Here is a 19016-nt window from a genome sequence, read left to right as displayed (position 1 = left end):
ATAACCATGAATCCAAAATATGACTCTGTGACTGATTTTGCATTAACCACAGTTAACGACTCTATTAGGCTTTTATCGAAAGCTTTCAAATAAATAGAGTAAATGCAATCAAAAGAAAATCTTTAATAACTTCAAGAAGCTGAGATTTGACTGTTTTTTTGTCCTACGTCCGTGTTGTGCTTCATTCCAAAAGCTATTTATTTGAAATAATCCTGTTTTTGACCGATCAGAAGTTTTTTTTCTCCAAATATCTTACTATAAGCGTGTTCGCTATTGGCCTATGATTGGTTATTTTGTCAAAAATAATTATTTTGTGGACCCATCAAAAGTTTTTTTTTTTTAAATATATTGCAAAAGACGAACGTGTTCGCTATTGGCCTAAAGAGCCAAACTTGCTTTCCGTTTTATACAAAAGTTATGTAACAGACACTTTCCAATTTTTGGATATTTGCCAGATTTAAAACAGGAATTGAATAAATAGTTACTCTTAACCCTATAGGTCGTACCTAACATTTTTAAAATTCGGAAATAATTGCCAAAACCCGTCTCCTGAGCTGCCCTCAAGTGAGGATTAACAGGAAAAAGAAGTTAAATCACATTTTGGTCCTCTTACTCTACACTACCCTTCCAATCCTCCTTAGAGTTTATGTCAATATTAAAAAATATATTAAGAAAGTACAGTGAAAAAATATGTTTTAATTTGATTAAAAATTTAGTTTGATTTTATTAAAAATATTCTTTAGGATTAAAAATATTAAAAAATTACTTGTATATCATATAAATATTGTATCTTCTATAGATTTTGGCAGCTACCTCAAAGGGTGAACATTGCCAGATACAACCTTTATGCGAAACAGTAACGAGATAACTTAATGGTTAGGGCTAAGGATCGAAAAATTGTGAAATCACTTTAAACAGAGAAATAAACGGTCGCACTATACTTGAGCGATACAAACAACATTTTTACACACTTAATGTTTTATCCCGACAAGTCCCCCTTCCCTTTTTATACAAATCAAACATATGCACGAACTGATGAGCTAAGGTGACAGAGAAACTTTACCAAGCGTCTCGAACAAAATGTTCTTTGTTTACCATCAATTTTTTTCTGTTATAGCTATCTCGTTTCCAGCTAATTAATTAACAAATATTGGATATTTGGTCAATTAATGTAAGTAATGCAACCGCAAAAATTTGCCATTGATGCTGCCACTTGGTCTCTAACTAGACCAAAAAAATTATATTAGCTCGTGGTCTGGCTAACTTCCTTATTTAAAATTAAATGAAAAAAAGCAAGTTTTTTAGCTGCAAGTAAGGAGCGATATTAAAACTTAAAACGAACAGAAATTATTTCGTTTATGAAAGGGGTTGTCCCCTCCTCAATGCCTCGCTCTTTACGCTAAAGTTTGATTTTTTCTCACAACTCTACTTTAAAAAAAAAAAAATTAGCGTAAAGAGCGAGGCGTTGAGGAGGGGACAACCCCTTTTATAAACGGAATAATTTCTGTTCGTTTCAAGTTTTAATGTCGCTCCTTACTTGCAGTTAAAAAACTTGTTTTTTTTTCATTTAATTTCTGAACGTTTTGAATTAATGCATGTTTCGATTTTGGCTCACCGCACATGAATATTAAAATGAAATTTACATATAATTTTTTTTCTTTTGGCTAAACGGCTTTCTAATAGTTTTGACCGGACGATTTTCATAAAAAAAAGCGAGGGAGGAGGCCTAGTTGCTCTCCAGTTTTTAGCTACTTAAAAAGGCAACTAGAACTTATTATTTTTTTATGAAGGTTTTTGTTAGTAATAAATATACGTAACTTACGAATTAACTTACGTAACGAAATTCTATAATCGTATATTTTTATTACGTATATGAGGGGGCTCTCCCTCTCGTCAATACCTCGCTCTTTACACTAAAGCTTCAACTTAGTCCCAATTCTTTAAGAATGACCCCTGGATCACATACGCCGTAGAATAAATAGTTGAAATTACTAAAAATACTTTAGCGTAAAGAGTGAGGTATTATGGAGGAGACGAACCCCCTTATATACGTAATAATTTCAGTTCGTTTTAGGTTCTAATGCTGCTCCTTACTTCCACCACAAGAAATTTTATTTTTAATTTATTTTCTCATTGTTCTTTTAAATAATGCAAGAGAATCCTGCGGCCGCTTCATAGAAATTTTCTTTCCTCATGATAAATTCCTCCTTGGAACAATTATCCCACGTAACCCCCTCCCCCAATCCCCCTTTAACGTGAAAAAGTCCCCTTGAAATCGTCTGTACACGTCCCAATAACCGTTACTTTATGTAAACAATGGCCAAAGTTTGTAACTTGCAGCCCCTCCCCCGGGGACTGTGGGGGGATCCCCAAAGACATAAATATTAGGTTTTTCGACCATGCTGAACAAAATGGGTATATCAAAATTTTGATCCAGTAGCTTTGGGGAAAATGAGCGTGGGAGGGGGCCTAGGTGCACTCCATTTTTTGGCCACTTAAAAAGGACACTAGAGCTTTTAATTTCCGTTAGAATGAGCCCTCTCACGACATTCTAGGACCACTGGGTCGATACGATCCCGAAAAAGGATGTTCGGATGTCGATGGAAAAAAAAAAAAAAAAAACAATAAACACGCATCCGTGATCTATCTTCTGGCAAAAAAGTACAAATTCCACATTTTTGTAGATATGAGCTTGAAACTTCTACAGTAGAGTTCTCTGATACGCTGATACGCTTTTCGTTAAGATTCTTTGACTTTTAGGGGGTATTTCTCCCTATTTTCTGAAATAAGGCAAATTTTCTCAGGCTCGTAACTTAATGATGGGTAAAACTAAACTTGATGAAACTTATATATTTGGAATCAGCGTACAAATGCAATTCTTTTGATGTAACTATTGGTTTCAAAATTCCATTTTTTAGAGTTTCGGTTACTATTGAGCCGGGTCGCTCCTTACTACAGTTCGTTACCACGAACTGTTTGATTTCCTTTTAATCCTTGTGATGCAAAGGATTTATGATGGTTCAAAGGACAAAGAATCCCGACTCCTATTCCAAAGAGTATGGAAGACAAATAAGAAAATGATATGCGGCATTTTAATACGAGTACAGTTGAAATTTAAAGCACTATCGCAGCAGACAGTTTTGCAAGACCCTGCATAACTAGATAAATTCAAAAACGGGCTAATTTTGATTCAATCTGAAATTTCTATCAGAACAGAGATTCCTTTATTAAAAAAATATATGTCTCATTGAGTGAGAAGTTGTTTTGCAAAACGTGCCTACACTACTACTAAAGACACACTGCATCAATAAGCCACATGAGGCCAACACAGCTACGCACGCCCCTCCTCCATCCTAATTTGTTCAAAGGTTCACTCTTTACTCACTCCCAAGAAGTTCCAATTTCCTAGAAACCCTTCATTATGGCTCCTCCCATCCCAGTAAGGGACTGCTTTTCGTTTGACCACAGATGAATGGTTGAAAAGAACAATCTTTGGCAATCTGTCACCCTTCTTCCGTAAAACGTGTCGTAGCCATCTCAACGCATCAACGGATTGTTGAACGTATTAACAAGTTAGGAAAAAATAAGAAGAAATGTACTGATTACCTCATATTGACATCATCAACCAATCAAAATCCGAATTAAAAAAAAAGTGACAAAAAAGTAAGTATAAGTAGCCTAATGGCCTAACAATAGGCTCCATCAGATTGCTATGCCCTTTAAATATCATTTAATTTTGTCCTTTAAAACTCTGGGGACTGCTGGGATTGGTTATAGTCAACTAAACGCGGATTAAGAATCCGATCTGTAGTTTGGGCGTAGTATATGTGTCGAAGTACATATTTAAGTTCTATATTGAAGGTCACCACCAGTTCCACCAACATTTTCTCATATTCCTCTCCTAATCTTTTAAAGACATGCTGTCCCAGACCCTTTATGGTGTGAAGGAATTGCATACTAAGCCCTTTGCGGACACCACTAGTGTGGATGGGAGAAAGAATACCGAAATATAAAATTAAAGGCTCAAAATCAGATGGTGCAAAATTGTGCAATCATGCGCGAGATAATGTAAAGCTTTTTAACCTTGTTATTTGAAAAAAAATGTATTTTTAGTAATTGTTACCCTTAAAGCTGCTTAACTCACCATACCTTACGTAGAATTTATACGTTTTACCGAAAGACTATTTAAGAAATTTTTTTTTATAGAAACAAAGACGGCGCTAGTGTTGCCCTCAAATATATAGAGAAGTTTACCGGCTTTACCCCTCGCTAAACATACCATGGTCATTCCTATTTAAAAACAATATTGGAATACAGAATCAAATTAAATATTTCTATCTACAGCATAAATTTTTACCTTTTACACTTAATTTTGACATTTCGTCTATTGCATGGGGTGGTCCTTACATGTACACTTGGTAAATGATAATTTGGGAAATTACAAATAAAATTTCCTTCGACAGCTATTTTTCAAGTTGCAGTGAACAGCACACCAAAAACCCTGACACTTACTGGAAAAGACACCGCAAAAAGGACGAGCCCTTTTCCTAAGAAATGCTTGTACACGTTTCGTAATTCAATCAAAATCGCCCAGTTTTTCGATCAGTATTTATTGGCGTTCTTACAATGAGTTGTTCCATTTTTTTCTTATTGCATTCTTCATACTCATGACAATAGAAAAGTCCTGACATTACGTTTTGCGTAACTGTCATGACTTATAGATTCATATTTTGCATCGAATTTCGAATCAAAAAACTCATCTAATACGAAACTTGCTCAACTAGTTCATAACCACATTGGTAATTAATAGAATAAATAGAACAATACAATATATACATGTTAATAATCTCACTTTATGTAATTGATAAGAATCCGTAACACCTAGCCAATTAAGCGTGGTTATAAAAGGAATAGCTGAAGACAGCATTTCTCCAGGATACAATTTCAACCAGGGTCAGGTGGTTTTCGACCCTCATAGGAGAGTATACGTTATTTTCTATGACTGAAGCCGGATGGCGAGCAAGTATTTCTTGTTAGAAATATTAACTACAAAGGTGGTAAACTTTATACACAATTTGATGAGTATGTCCTATTTTGTCTCTCAGTTAGAGAGTCGAGATGAAACTTTCATAATTTTCTTTTGGGAGGTGAGGGGGATAGGAACACCTATAATTTTGTGTTTGGAGAACTTGAACAAGACTGTCTCTAGTGTAAGGCTCAAGGAAATTACTAAACTTCCATCCAAATTTTCGAAGCACAATTAAAAGTTAGTACAATAATAGTTAGCTCATGAACAGTGCAAGAGATCTCCAAAACAATTTTATTTTCCTGCTATACAGGGCTCAGCCCCCTCCCTCCCCCTAAAAAGGAGCAAAACAAATACTTCTTGAGATATCTTCTTCATTTAGTCACTTATCGCTTATATTTCGTACGACATGTCAGAACCATAACTATGAATTGGAACTCGAAAAGAATATATAAGCGAACTCGTTCAAGAGCAGCGAAGTGTCTATGTATCAGTTTGAATGTGACAGGCCCTCCCCAAAAAAGGAATTGACAGAACATTCGAAGAAGCATATGAAGGTTAAGTACCCTTTTATAAGAGGTTAAGTACTCTGGAAGACCATCGAGTTTTTGGAGGACAAACGATCAATTTCATTTGATGTTTTTTTTTTTTTTGGGGGGGGGGCAATCTCGATATTTCATTTGTGCTACGAGAGGTGACTTGGAGAATCAATGTTAAATCCAAGTCGGAGCTATCAAGGGGACATCAAAGCTATTCCTCAGATACAAGTGATAAAAAAATCAAAGGCAGTTGATTACACTACATAAAGACATGCACGGAGCTAAACGGGCACGCATGCAGTAGCTGCGTTTAACTAAGCTTGTTTTTTTTTTATTTTGTAGCATTAAGTAATTTATTTTTTAATTATATATAATTTGACACCATATTTGGTATTAACATTCTAAAGTGCTTTAAATTTTTAGTGCCAAGCGCTTCAAACAAGTACTTTAGAGTGCAAAATTACGCTGAATAAAACAAGAATAATAACAATGGTCTTGACTCCTTTGGGAGGGGGGGGGGGGAGACTTTCTACTTAACTAAGTTCAATTTATATGAAAGTTCAGAATTTGAAAACGCAAAGCATTATACTTACCTAAAATGTGAAGAGGAACTAGGCGTTTGCGTCAGAAAACTTGAAGGAAGGTTCTCTTCAGAGGCTTTGATGGAAATATCCGTATTTACACCTTTCTCTTCTAAGCTAATCCTTCTCTCCTCCCTAACCGAAGAACTGATAATGTCATCTCTAAGGGTATCACTTTTTGCAGAAGTTATCACCGTTGTTCTCTCTTTGCTAGCAACTAGGGAGTCAAGGAGACGATAACTGGTGGAGTGTGGTGCGCAGTTACCATCAGCGCTGCAATATCTACTACTAAAATTTGTGAATTCGTTATCGCATCTCGAATGATGAGAGCTTGACGATGCTAGCATTGAGGCAAGTTCAAGGTTGCTATCACTAAGTCGTGTTGGTGCTTGAGGAGACACTGGGTATTCTGAAATGAATAAAATTAATGTCGATATAAGTCAAAGCTTTTTATACCTCGTCATCATAAGACAGGAGGGTACTGACTTTTATTTTGAAAAACAAAGAATTGTTAAACACACGAACACACACACACACACACACATATATATATATATATATATATATATATATATATATATATATATATATATATATATATATATATATATATGTGTGTGTATATATAAAGCTGGAAGGGTCATCACCGTTGATCCTCTTTTCCGGTCACCGTCTCAAGTTGAGTTTGGCGGTCCTCAAGGTTCGGTTCTGGGTCCTTTTCATTTCTTGAGTTACGCCAATAATCTTGATGTTATGGTTGTGAACCCAAAACCAACAGTTTGTTGTCGTTTATGTCATTTTGCATTTCTCCATATCCAAAAATATAGATTTTTATCAAAAGATGAGGACGCTTTAATTACTTTCACGAGCGACAGTAACTTTGTCACTACTGTCAGAAAGGAGCCTGAGATCTATAATAAATACGTAAACAGTGATGTTCCTGTGACAACAAGAGCCAATTATTTTCTTGTTTGTGATAATTCTACTCGAAAAGCATCAGAAGTGACTTTGGCACCCAAGTAGCCCATCGCCAATGAGAAAATTGTCTTTATGCTGGCAAATATCCGGTTCGCTTTTGTTTTAGATTTGAGTTGCCGGTTAAATTATGCTTAAAGTACACAGAATAACATGATTGAAAGATGTCCTGATAATGAAATACAATACTGATAGAAATTATATTTTTATCTTCATAGCTATTCAAAGGATTCTTTTTTTTAAGGAACTTCATAAGGAATTTGGCTTCCTTATAGAAAGTTTAACAGTAACTCTTATTAGAAATTTTACAAGGAATTTCTCATTATTAGAGAATTTCACTTTCAACAAGAGATGCCCGCGAGAATTCACACACAGTTGTCCTATGCGTGGAGGGATGGATGAGAGAGAGAGAGAGAGAGAGAGAGAGAGAGAGAGAGAGAGAGAGAGAGAGAGAGAGAGAGAGAGAGAGAGAGAGAGAGATGTGGATGCCTGGTAATGTAGGGAGTCGAGTGAGTTGCGCTTAGAAATTTTTGGTAGGGAGGTCAGGGGAGGGGGGAGGGATCGGATGTTGGAAATTTTGAGAAGTAGGTGTTACTCAAATATAAATAATATTGGAAGTTCGTCCGGGTAGGTATGAGGTACCATCATGATTTTCTTAAATAATTAGTTTTAGTGTCTTTTCAGTCTATGTTTTGTTGCTGTATTTTTTTTGCTTGTTGTGTTTCTTTTTCGCAATTGGGCTTTCGTGTTAATAAATCTATCTATCTATCTATCATAGCAATGTTAATTGGTCTTTTTTGCTTGACAGAACTTCAGAACTTGGCTGTACCTGTATGTAGGCTCAATAGTAGAGAACAAGGAATAAAAAACTGAAGGTTGACTTTGCATCACTGTATCTTCAAAATACTTCACTTCTTTTAGTTCTTTTGTACACCGTAAGAAATGAGATCATACATACTTGGGGGAGGGCAAATTAAATCGCACACTATAGGTTCTACTGTTCTTTTGAACAGCCAAAACGAAAAGGAAATTCACCTAACAGCTCTTCAGCCATGGGCCTTCCAGCAATTTCTTGACAAACATAGTAATGAATCAAATTTCAAGACAGTCAATTTAAACAAAATAGCAGAAAAGTACGAGAAACGTGCCCCTGGGGGTGACACAATAAGTGCAGTGCTAGAGGTAAGGTCCAAAATACGAAAAACAGCCTATCTAAAATAGATTTTTCATGTATTTACTTAAAAATAAAGAAAAGGTGGACACGCAACATTTTGTTAAAATAAGAGTTACCAAATGAATTAATCAGAATGAATAAAGGGTACAAAGTGACACCCTTGAGCCCCTGCTTTACTACCTGTTTGTGGGCTGGATGCTTGAGAAACAGGACTGCAAGCCGAAACTGAAAGCTGACTTTGCGTCGTTTCATCTTCAGAATATTCTTCTTCTTTAGGTCTTTTCCTTGGAGGTTCTCCATTAGGCCTACCTAATTTCTTCTTTTGATGCAGCCTTTGCTTTTTTGAAAGCTTTTCTTCATCAGACATGATCCATTCTTTTTTCATACCAACGGCTAGACATTTTTCCATGCGACACTTCTGACAGAATCGACGAGTTACTTTGGTTATTTCGCATTTGTTGCTGAACGGACACTTGAATCCCTGAAATTGAATTAACCAAAAAATAAGCCCCTAAATTTAGAGGAGGAGGAAAAATAAAAAAAATCCATACACATATATAATAAATATGAAATCAAATAAGTAAGAGTACAAGATTCATTATTAATATTTAACAATTTTTAATAGTATTTTTAACAACAAAATAAGCCCCTAAATCTAGAGGAGGAGGAACAATAAAAAAGAACCATTCACATATATAATAAATAAAAAATCAAATAAGTAACAGCACAAGAATTGTTATTAATATTTAATAGTATTTTTAGCAATCATTAGCAGCCATTAGTATTCAAAAACATGGGGGAGCAAACCTGTAGATGGAGAGCAAACATGGGGGAGCAAAAAAACAGAATATTTTCTTGACGAGAAAAACGTGTAGGCCTTTTTTTTGCTTGTTGTTTTTTTATATTTTTCTTTCCTACAATTTGTATTTATTTTTCATCAACTCTCTTTTATTTAATAGGTATATTAATCGATTTTCTTTTGGTTCTTTCTTTTTGAGGTTTCTCGTATCGCCTGATATAACTTTTAGATTTGTTAAATTTAAATGAACTTCTCTCTCTCTCTCTGCCTTTGTCTTTTAGTATGAGTAAATGTAATAACTAGTATGTGTTTAAAGCTTAATATTTTGCTTCGTGATCCACTTTCTTTACAGGCCATGGATCCTTCGTGGGGATTAGTGCTTTCATTAATTGAATTATTTTTGTTATTTGTTTGAAATATATCTATCAAAGGATATCTTTTATCTAATCTGTTGCAGCAGTAACTTCAATCCACTAAAGAGCAAACCACGGCCAATATTAACCAAAAATTTGAAGACGCGTTTTTCATTCTAAGGTGATTCAGTATTAATAGGTATTAGACGATTACGAAAGCAAATTTCCAGGTATTTTGAAAAAGAGCACAACACCTCTTAAAAATGGCACCGGATCGAAAAAGAAACTAAACCCCTGGAATCAAAATAGCTGACAACTCCTCACTGAAGTTTTTGACCCCTGCCCCCATTTGAAAAACAAGGGATATCACCTTTCGTCATTGATGTGTTTCTCTTATCTTTTCTTTTTGTTCCGCCAGCAATCGCACGCTATTGTAGGATCGCAGAAATTTTTAATGGTTCATTTAAAACTTGATTATATCTACATGTTATTGGTAAATTTGCTTTGATATCAGCTCCGTAAATTACCATATGGCATCCAAAATGGCACTTCCGGTGTCATTTCTAGAGTAGAAAGACCGAGTAACATAGCAAAGGTACCATTATAATCACTACAGTCTAAAACTCTGAGCCCGTGGCTTACAGTTTCCTGTTTTATATATTTCCCCTCCCAGCTCCCTTACTAAGTGAAAACTAAGGAACGTTTTTTGATAAAAACTGCCAAATGAAAACGAAAACACGTTCAAATTTGGTGCAGGAAGGTTAAATATTATCTAGTTTACCTTCACGCCTAAAATTAATTACTACAACCATTTTAGAAAATTTTGAAAAGAGCTTGAAATACCAATGTGTCTATTTTAACTTCGTTTTCTCTTCTTTTTAGTTCTCAAAAATTGGAAAAAAAGCGACAAGAGAGCCTTACAGTAGAAAGGTACAAGGGCATACCAACTATTGATCAACCACTAAATAATCTAAGGATAATTTTCGAATATTTTAATCACCTAATTTAATTATCTACGCTAATCTTATTCGGAAATTCAAAGAAAATTGTTAGATTGCTCTTGTCGTGAAAAAAGCTCTTAATGAAAAATTATAACAGAAAAAGGAGCTTGTAGTATTTGACCCTATATATTTGTAAAACCAGTGGCGTCAATTCACGGCAATTTAATGGGTGGGATATAATATATTTCTAAAAATCTAGCAGGGGAGGGGGCAAAATTGTCAGTTTCTTTCAATATTTCCAAAATAAATTATAAAAGGAAATTTTCAGAAGAAAATACCCACCATAAAAGGAATTCTCAGAATATATGTGGTGCAGTGGCAGGGGGTGGGGGCACATGACAAAACAGTGATTTGAACTGAAAACAATTAAAACAGTTCTCTGGCACCAGAATGACACTGAAACGTCATAGCGAGCTGTCAAAGAGCTCGTTTGAAAGTTAATGCTTACATCTACGTGCTTAGTACAATTTTGTCTTGACATCACCCTAGTAAAGCGGCACACCACGCAAAAATGAGATTTCTTGTGTCATTACTAGAGCGGTTTAGGTTGCAAGCATAAGCAGCGTATCATTAAAATCTCCATGGTCTAAGATTCTTAACTGGAAGCTCACCCTCCCAGTCTCGTTAGTAAGGACAAAATCGAAAATGAGTTTAAAAAAGACCTAGTAAAAAAATATTTTCACTCAAATTCGGAGCTGATTCCTGAGTGTTAATATATGTAGTTTATTTTTGTCTTAGCAGTAAAAGTTAACTTTCGAGAACCTTTTCAGGAATTTGAAAAAAGGCGCGAAACCCTGATGTATCTATTTTGCTTATTTTTTTTTTCACCAAGTGCTAGCGGGATGACGCAAACCGCTATGAAGGTCAAAAAAGGGTAATCAAGCAGAGTTTTCACAATTAGGGGGTTTACTTTCCCCACTCGGTCAAGATGCGCATGAATTTGTCACGGGTTTTGACGTCACACACAAGCCCACCTTTGTGGACAAGGGAAGGGCGCAGCCATTCTGCCTTAATGATAGATTCTCCTAAAATGTTAACGTCCAAGAAGCATTTTTTTGTTTTTTTTTTTTTTTTTTACAGGGACAAGTAGCAAGCTTGTCGTCCAACCTTGCTGCAGTGGGGATTGAACCCTGGTGCTCCGTATTGCCAAAGTAAAATAATTAGAATGTACTATGAGAAGTTCAAAATTCTTTGCGGTAGGATAATTACAACAATAATAGCATTAATTTCTATGAATTATATTCATAAATATAAAGGTCTTTTGATATCCTTCAGTTTTCAAAAATCTATATATTTCCTGCGGAAAAATATTTGGTAAATGATAGATTTTTTTTTATATTTGCAATTTCTCAAAGACACCAATGATAACATACGTCTTGAAGTTTTTAGGGACAAGATAGTATTTTTGCTGTCAGAAGTTTAAAAGAGGCGGGAAGTAAAACGTATATTTAATGTTCTATTTCGACAAAACTCATGTTGACTCCTTTAGTTTTGTTAATTAAGTTCAGACAAAGATATTCTTGTAAAGTTTATTGCGTATATTTAAAAACAAAAAAGAACTAAAACCGAATGAAAATTACTAAGAAAAGACGTTTTTTCTGATGGAAATAAAGAGCAAAGTTAAAACTTAAAACGAAAAAAGACTGTTGATTCGAAGTTTTATACAACAAATATCTGAAGTTTAGCTCGAATAAAATGACTCGTGATATTTTCCTATCTACAGTAGAATTCTGAAAAGAGCTTTTTACTAAAGACACTAACACAGAGTTGTTGTCTCCATACATTTGTATTTTATTTTATATTATTGTATTATATTTTATATTATTGTATTATATTTGTACTTGTATTCAAATCACATAGTGATTTAAATTTTACATGGTTTAATTTCACCCGGGTTCATTTTGTGCAAACCTAGCTTTGTGCTGGTTAAATTTTAAGGGGAAAATCTTTACATGGAATGCATTTTGACAAGATGGAATTATGATTTGGATAAAATTTACTGTTTGCTTGCTTTACCCAATTTTGACTGGGTTGAGTCATGCTTATGTTGATTTTTGCTGAGTTGCAGATTCCGTGCACCAGATAATTTTTACTGTGAGTAAGTAATAAGGGTAGGCACATGATAGAGATAATACTTCTTTTAATTACATTTAAAAGGCAGTGGCGTAATTTTGTAAGAATCCTTGGGGGGGGGGGGGGGTAAAATTGAAGCCAAGTTTCCAAAACTAAGTGAAAATGACAGCAAAAGCCAAAAAAGAGCCATTTGATGCTATTAAGGTACTGGTTAGTACTATAAAAGTATTATAAAGGTACTTTATAGAACAATAAAGGTAAATATGAATTGAAAAAAACTAACCTGTTTTGTTTGATGCTTGAATTATGTTTTATTAGTTTTGACAAAATTTGGGAAGAAACAAAATTTCAGCTGGGAGGCGGGGGCAAACTGAAGTCTTGGGGGGAGGAGGAGGGAGGTAAACGGAGGTCTGTGAGGGGCAGCTATACCCCCTTTACCCCATAGAAAATTACGCCCCTAGTATTAGGTATAGACACATATAATTTTTTTCTATATTAAAAACCAGATACTGTCTTACCTCTGTTTTAAATGCATTCCGCCGGAAGAAAGCCTTGCACGACTCACAAGTAACAGCATTAAAGTTGTAACCCAAGGCATGATCACCACAAACTCTACATATTTTTGCTAAAGATAGGGCTTTTTCGGCTTCACCATCCATGTTCGAACATTTGAAGTTGATAATACTGATCACTATAATTTCAAAGAAAAAAAAACATATGAGAGCCGCTAAGATGAGATCACATGTTGTTACTTATGCAACTGAGATAAAGCCGACGAGTCTTTATTTTTTTGATAAGAACAATCAAACCGATTTAAATGAATCATCCTTCTGACATCACTCCAAGTTCCTAAAGTTTCAACTGAGGAAAAAACCTAACAAGTAATCCCATAATCCTATTACAATTTCTGTTTGCAGATAGTAACAACATAACATGAAAAATGTATGCAGAATAATTTTGAAACAACGAGAATCAACACCGACTGGTGTCCGGAGATGCAACGGCGAAAATTGAGATGTGACGTCATGATAACTGCCGTGCAAGAGCCGAAGGCCCGAACTTGTAAATTGTGAGGGTTAATGACCTAAGCTTAGGGGTAAGGTTCAACCATAGAAAGCAAAGTGGGCATAGGGAGGTGATTCGAGGCTATATTTCAGCACAACACGAGAAAGAAATATATATTTATACCAGTTTTATATACCACAACAAAAGTTCAACCAGGACTCGGCCCTTGGACATAGGACCGAAATATCCATTCAGTTGATTTCCACTGTCTTAAAAAGAATTTCCCTATTGTTTCTACTTTGTGTTTGTTTGTTATAGAAAGGCAGTGTGGTCTTCGTCACTATTTTCCCTAAGAACAAGTGCCAAAAACATTTTTTCGAGTGACTTGAAACCCACAAGTGTAAGTCCTTGGAACATTAACAAATTAATAAAAATTGGTTGCCTCGAAGAAAGACATATCCAGCATTTTTGTTCGAGGTGAGGAGCTACAAAATAAGATTTTGCAAAGCACATCTAAAATTTGTTTATATGTATTTTGTTGCTTTTAAACGAGTCGGATACAATTTGAGAGGGGGGGGGGGACCAGGTACCCCTTCCCCCTAGATACAGCCTTGTCCCCGAGTATAGGGCCAAAAATGGTCTCTTCTTTACAGGCACAATGCATAAGAAAATATTATAAAAAACTAGCTGTTGGGGTGGCGCTTCGCGCCACCCCAACACCTAGTTGGTGGGGGCACTTCGCGCCCCCCCCAAGCCCCCCCGCGCGCGTAAGTCGTTACGCGCCATGTTAGTTACGCGCCATTGTAGTTGTGTCCCTATGTCCCACCTGTGAATATAGATATATATATATATATATATATATATATATATATATATATATATATATATATATATATATATATATATATATATATATATATGTTTTTAACTACGTAAAACTTGCGAATATACAACATTCTTTGCTGTCCCATCGTCTGTGCACATAAATAGATTGTCAGGTTTACCGACTCTTGAACATGCAACGCATAATGGTCCATGGGAAAACAATCCGTATTCAGATCTATACCTCATGATTCTATTGATTGCCCTTGAGCTTTGTTGATTGCTAATCGACCATTTCCTTTGTTGCCGTCGTCATTTATATATCCCCCTGTGCCCCCCGGCGTCCCCGTTGTAGTTGTGTCCCGTGTCCGGGTCGTCATTTATATTCCCTGTGTCCCCGTTGTCCCAGTCTGTGATTTCTATTTGAGTGTCCCGGGCGTCATTTATATTCGTCAGGATATTGTAGGGCATCGTAGCATCGATGAGTTTAAGCAATTCTTGTCAACTGATTGTTTCGCCTATAAAGAATATTATCTCGAGGTAAGAACTGATCACCGACCACAACGATTGCCACTTTGTTGATTATTGCGTATCAGAAGGCATCAATTCGATTGCTGTTTTTAAGCAGAAGCACTAAATTATTATTTTTGTGGAAAAGATGATATATATAAATATATATATATATTTTCTTTTTAGTTTTTTTGTAGTTTTTACCTTTTTTAGTTTTTTTTTCTTCTTTTGTATTAATGCTAAAGCCAAGGTTCAAACCTGGAGCCTCTCGGACCTAGAACCTGAAACATAACGCTTTACCAACTCAGCTACTTCGGTGTGGATACATTCGTTTTGAGCAGCTTCCTCGGGTTTTGCCATTCTTTGCTGTCCCCTTGTCTGTGCATATAAATAGAATGTCAGGTTTAACGACTCTTGAACATGCAACATATAATGGTCCATGGGAAAACAATCCGTATTCAGATCTATACCTCATGATTCTAATGATTGCCCTTGAGCTTTGTTGATGGTGATTGCTAATCGACGATTCCCTGTGTCGCCATTGTCATTTATATATCCCCCTGAGCCCCCCAGCGTCCCTGTTGTAGTTGTGTCCCTGTGTCCCGGTCGTCATGTCCCGGTGTCCCGATCGTCATTTGTGTCCCGGTCTGTATATACATTCGTTTTTGAATTGGTCTTTTTTTAGGTTTTAGTTTTTTACCTTTTTTTTAGTTTTTTTTCTTTTTTTAAGTTTTGTTTTTCTCCTTTATTTTCCTTTTTTTTCCGTTTTCATTTTATTTTCTTTTTTAGTTTTTTTTTTTAGCTTTTTAGCTTTTTTAGTTTTTTATTAGATTTTAGTTTTTTTTTCTTTTTAGTTTTTACCTTTTTCTTAGTTTTTAATTTTTTTTTACTTATGTCCTGGTCGTCATTTATACTCTCTGTGTCCCGGTCGTCATTTGTGTCCCGGTGCTTTGTTGATGGTGATTGCTAATCGAACATTCCTTGTGTCCCGGTCGTCATTTATATTCCCTATGTGCCGGTGTCCCGGTCGTCATTTGTGTCCCGATGTCCCGGTCTGTAATTTCGTCAGTCGAAAACATGACGTCAGCCGACACAGAAACATGACGTCACCTGATCCACAGATCCACAGACAGACAGACAACTTATTTTTATATATATAGATTGGTTCTCCCAAAAGGGTTCAAAGTCTTTTTTCCTAAAGACTCGGAGCTTACTTTTGCGAGCTCCTGAAACAAATGAGACCCTAATTTACAAAAAGAAATTGGGAGCCGAAACTTCCGGTAAATGGAGCCAAGAATATCTCGTTTTAGTTGGCTTGAAAGTTATATCCGTGTGTCCTCGGTCTAAGGGGGAACCAAACGAAAACAAAATTAAGCTTGGCTAAGATTGGGGACCTGAGAAAGGACACAGAGGTTGAAGCTTATAACTTATAACAGCTTAAAAACAGAGACTTGGCTATGATTGGGACCTGAGAACGGACACAGAGGTTGAAGCTTATAACTATAGGTACGCGAGCAAAGGGGACCCTATTATTCAAAAATCTATAGTTTCAGGGATAGGAGCTCCCAAAATAGGATCAAAACTGTGTTTTCTCTATTGCCTTGAAAGTTATATTCATAAAACATTGGACAAAGGAGACCCAAGTGAAAAAAAATAAATAAAAAAATAATGGTTACCCGAAAATGGGACATAAAAAGGACAAAGGCCTGTTTTTCGAACTGCTTGACAACTAAATATGTAACTCAATGGGCCAAGGAAACCAAAATATGCAAACAAATTTCAAGGTTTGGGACACAGACCCCTACAAATAGGCTAGAACATGTTTCTTGGTACACTTGAAACTTCCAGAAACCTTTTCTTGGCTCAAAGGGGCATCAAATACTGTTTGTTGATGGGGTTTAAGGGGGGCAATTGTCATTAAGTCCTTGAGCAAATAAAAATCTAATGTGCAAAGAAAAATTATGCTGGGAGCATTGGCGAAAATGGGGTCTAAAAGAACATGTTTTTCTTTCGTTTTGGTAGAAACTTATATTCTGATGTCCTTGGGCCAAGGCAACAATAAGATTTCAGCAAAACAATTTTTTTTTCTCCAATTGGCTTGACACTTACAAGGCATATACACAGGGATAAGGTGGCCCCAACGAGGTTAAAAACCACTGACTGATTTGGAATGCCAAAAGTATGCCCAGCACTTGTCTTTGTCTTCCACTAGCTTGCAGCCGCCTTGGCATGCAGTGAGAAAAATAGACTTAATAAGACAAAAAATACTGACAAATAATTCAGTTATTTTAATTTCTGGTGCTCCAAAATTGACCAAAAACTATTTTACTCCAATCGTCTTGAACTTTTCGCGGTATGCAGATCAGATTATACGGATCGAAAAATTCCTTTGGATCGGTTCGTAACGAAAAAAAAAATCTGAAATTTTCGGCAAATAGGCGAGAAACATAGTAGAGGTGTAGAAACGAACATGGTAGACTCCGTGAATACAAACATTTTATAAACAAATTTACTGGGACTGCTTTGTGATGTTGAATTTTGTTTAAGATAATAAAACGGAACTCTTTTTTTGTAAATTACACAGATATACGTTCGTTTAAACAAACCAACAGTCACAATAAAACAGAATATAAAATGTTTCTTTTAATAAAATTGGTTGGTCAGATAAGCCTTGTATACAGACAAGGTTTATTACAGGATGGGGGGAGGGTCAAGATTGCTTCAGTTATGTGCCAACATTATGCATATATTTTCAATATGTGTGGTTGAAAATCCACCCCCATCCAACACATATTACGAAGCAAATATATTATATAAAATCAGTGCAAAGCCATAGCTGGCAGAATGCTAGATTTTGCCTAAAGATTTGACTTCAATCTAACATATTAATGCTTAAGCAGAAAAAAAAACTACAAAAAAACTTTATAAATATTCTTACAATTAACCCGTAATAGAAACATAAGGAAATTAATAAAAAAAATTCTTCTAAAAAAATGTTGAGGAAAAGGCAGCTGCAATAGCTAAAATAAAATGAGCAGAAATAAAGCCATATAATAAGTCAAACAAAACAAAAAGAAATTAGTCCCTAAGGAAAAATGAAGTATTCAACAGCCTTTAGTTAGTTTTGCTAACTAGAGTCTTGTAGCAACAACATTTTGATTGTGTAAGAAAAATAAATTGAAAAAAAATGATTTGCTTGAGTATGGGATGTGAAAAATGGCCTTTTTTTCAGGCACTATACACAAGAAAATTTTGACAACAATTTGGTTCCCTAGAATGGGCCAGAATAATCTTTCCCAAAGACTTAAAACATAGTTCATGGAAATCACAAAAGAATAAATTGGGGGTCTAAGTCTCCAGTAAATGAAGGCAAGAAACTTTTCTTTAGTAGACTCAAAAACTATGTCTGTGTGTCCTTAGGCCTAGGGGATTCTAAAGCCAAAAAAATGAAGAAAAAAAGTTTGGCTTGCCTATGATTCGGAACTGAAAAAGGGCCGCAGAGGTTGATGCTTACAACTGTAGGTCCATGGCTCAAGGAGACCATAATGTAGAAAATGAATATAGTTTGGAGGAAATCGGCTCCAAAATAGGCTCAAAGTAAAAGGTTTTGAGGGATTTAAAACTACGCATTAAATCACTGATGAAAAAAAGAAAAAAAAAGAATCAAATTGTTGCTGCTGCAACACTCTTGTTAGTAAAACTAACTAAAGGCGGCTGAACGCTTCAAGTTCCCTTAGACATAAATCTAGTTTCTTTATGTCTTAAGTTTGACTTGTTATTTGGCTTTATTTTTGCTCGTCTTAGGTTTTACTACTGCAACTTATGTTTTCTCAAAAAAGTTTTTTTCTAATGATTTTGTTTTATTTCCTTGTATCAAACAGTTCGTGGTAACGAACTGTAGTAACGAGCGACCCGGCTCAATAGTAAACGAAACTCTAAAAAACGGAATTTCGATGCTAAAACATATATCAAAAGAATCGGATTTTTATGCTGATTTCAAATATATAAGTTTTATCAAATTTAGTCTTTGTCATCAAAAGTTACGAGCCTGAGAAAATTTGCCTTATTTTGGAAAATAGGGGGAAACACCCCTTAGAAGTCATAGGGTCGTAACGAAACGACCCTGCGATCACACCATCGCATTCAGCTTATCAGAGA

The 19016-nt window shown here is 35.5% G+C and overlaps 1 protein-coding gene across 2 annotated transcripts in view; it reads right to left on the bottom strand.

Moving 5' to 3' along the window:
• Positions 1 to 19016, bottom strand: part of LOC136030374 (nuclear hormone receptor HR96-like) — a 40217-nt gene that overhangs the window by 12892 nt on the left and 8309 nt on the right. For both annotated transcript variants that reach the window (XM_065709297.1, XM_065709298.1), the window contains exons 2-4: positions 13040 to 13212; positions 8476 to 8776; positions 6159 to 6555 (exon numbers count right to left, since the gene is read on the bottom strand). In XM_065709297.1, the coding sequence (XP_065565369.1) occupies positions 6159 to 6555; positions 8476 to 8776; positions 13040 to 13180 (839 nt within the window). In that variant the 5' untranslated portion in view covers positions 13181 to 13212. The remainder of the gene's footprint in view (positions 1 to 6158; positions 6556 to 8475; positions 8777 to 13039; positions 13213 to 19016) is intronic.

This window comes from Artemia franciscana, chromosome 8, assembly GCF_032884065.1.
Source record: "Artemia franciscana chromosome 8, ASM3288406v1, whole genome shotgun sequence".
Lineage (NCBI taxonomy): Eukaryota > Metazoa > Arthropoda > Branchiopoda > Anostraca > Artemiidae > Artemia > Artemia franciscana.
This window is presented reverse-complemented; position numbering and strand designations above follow the sequence as displayed.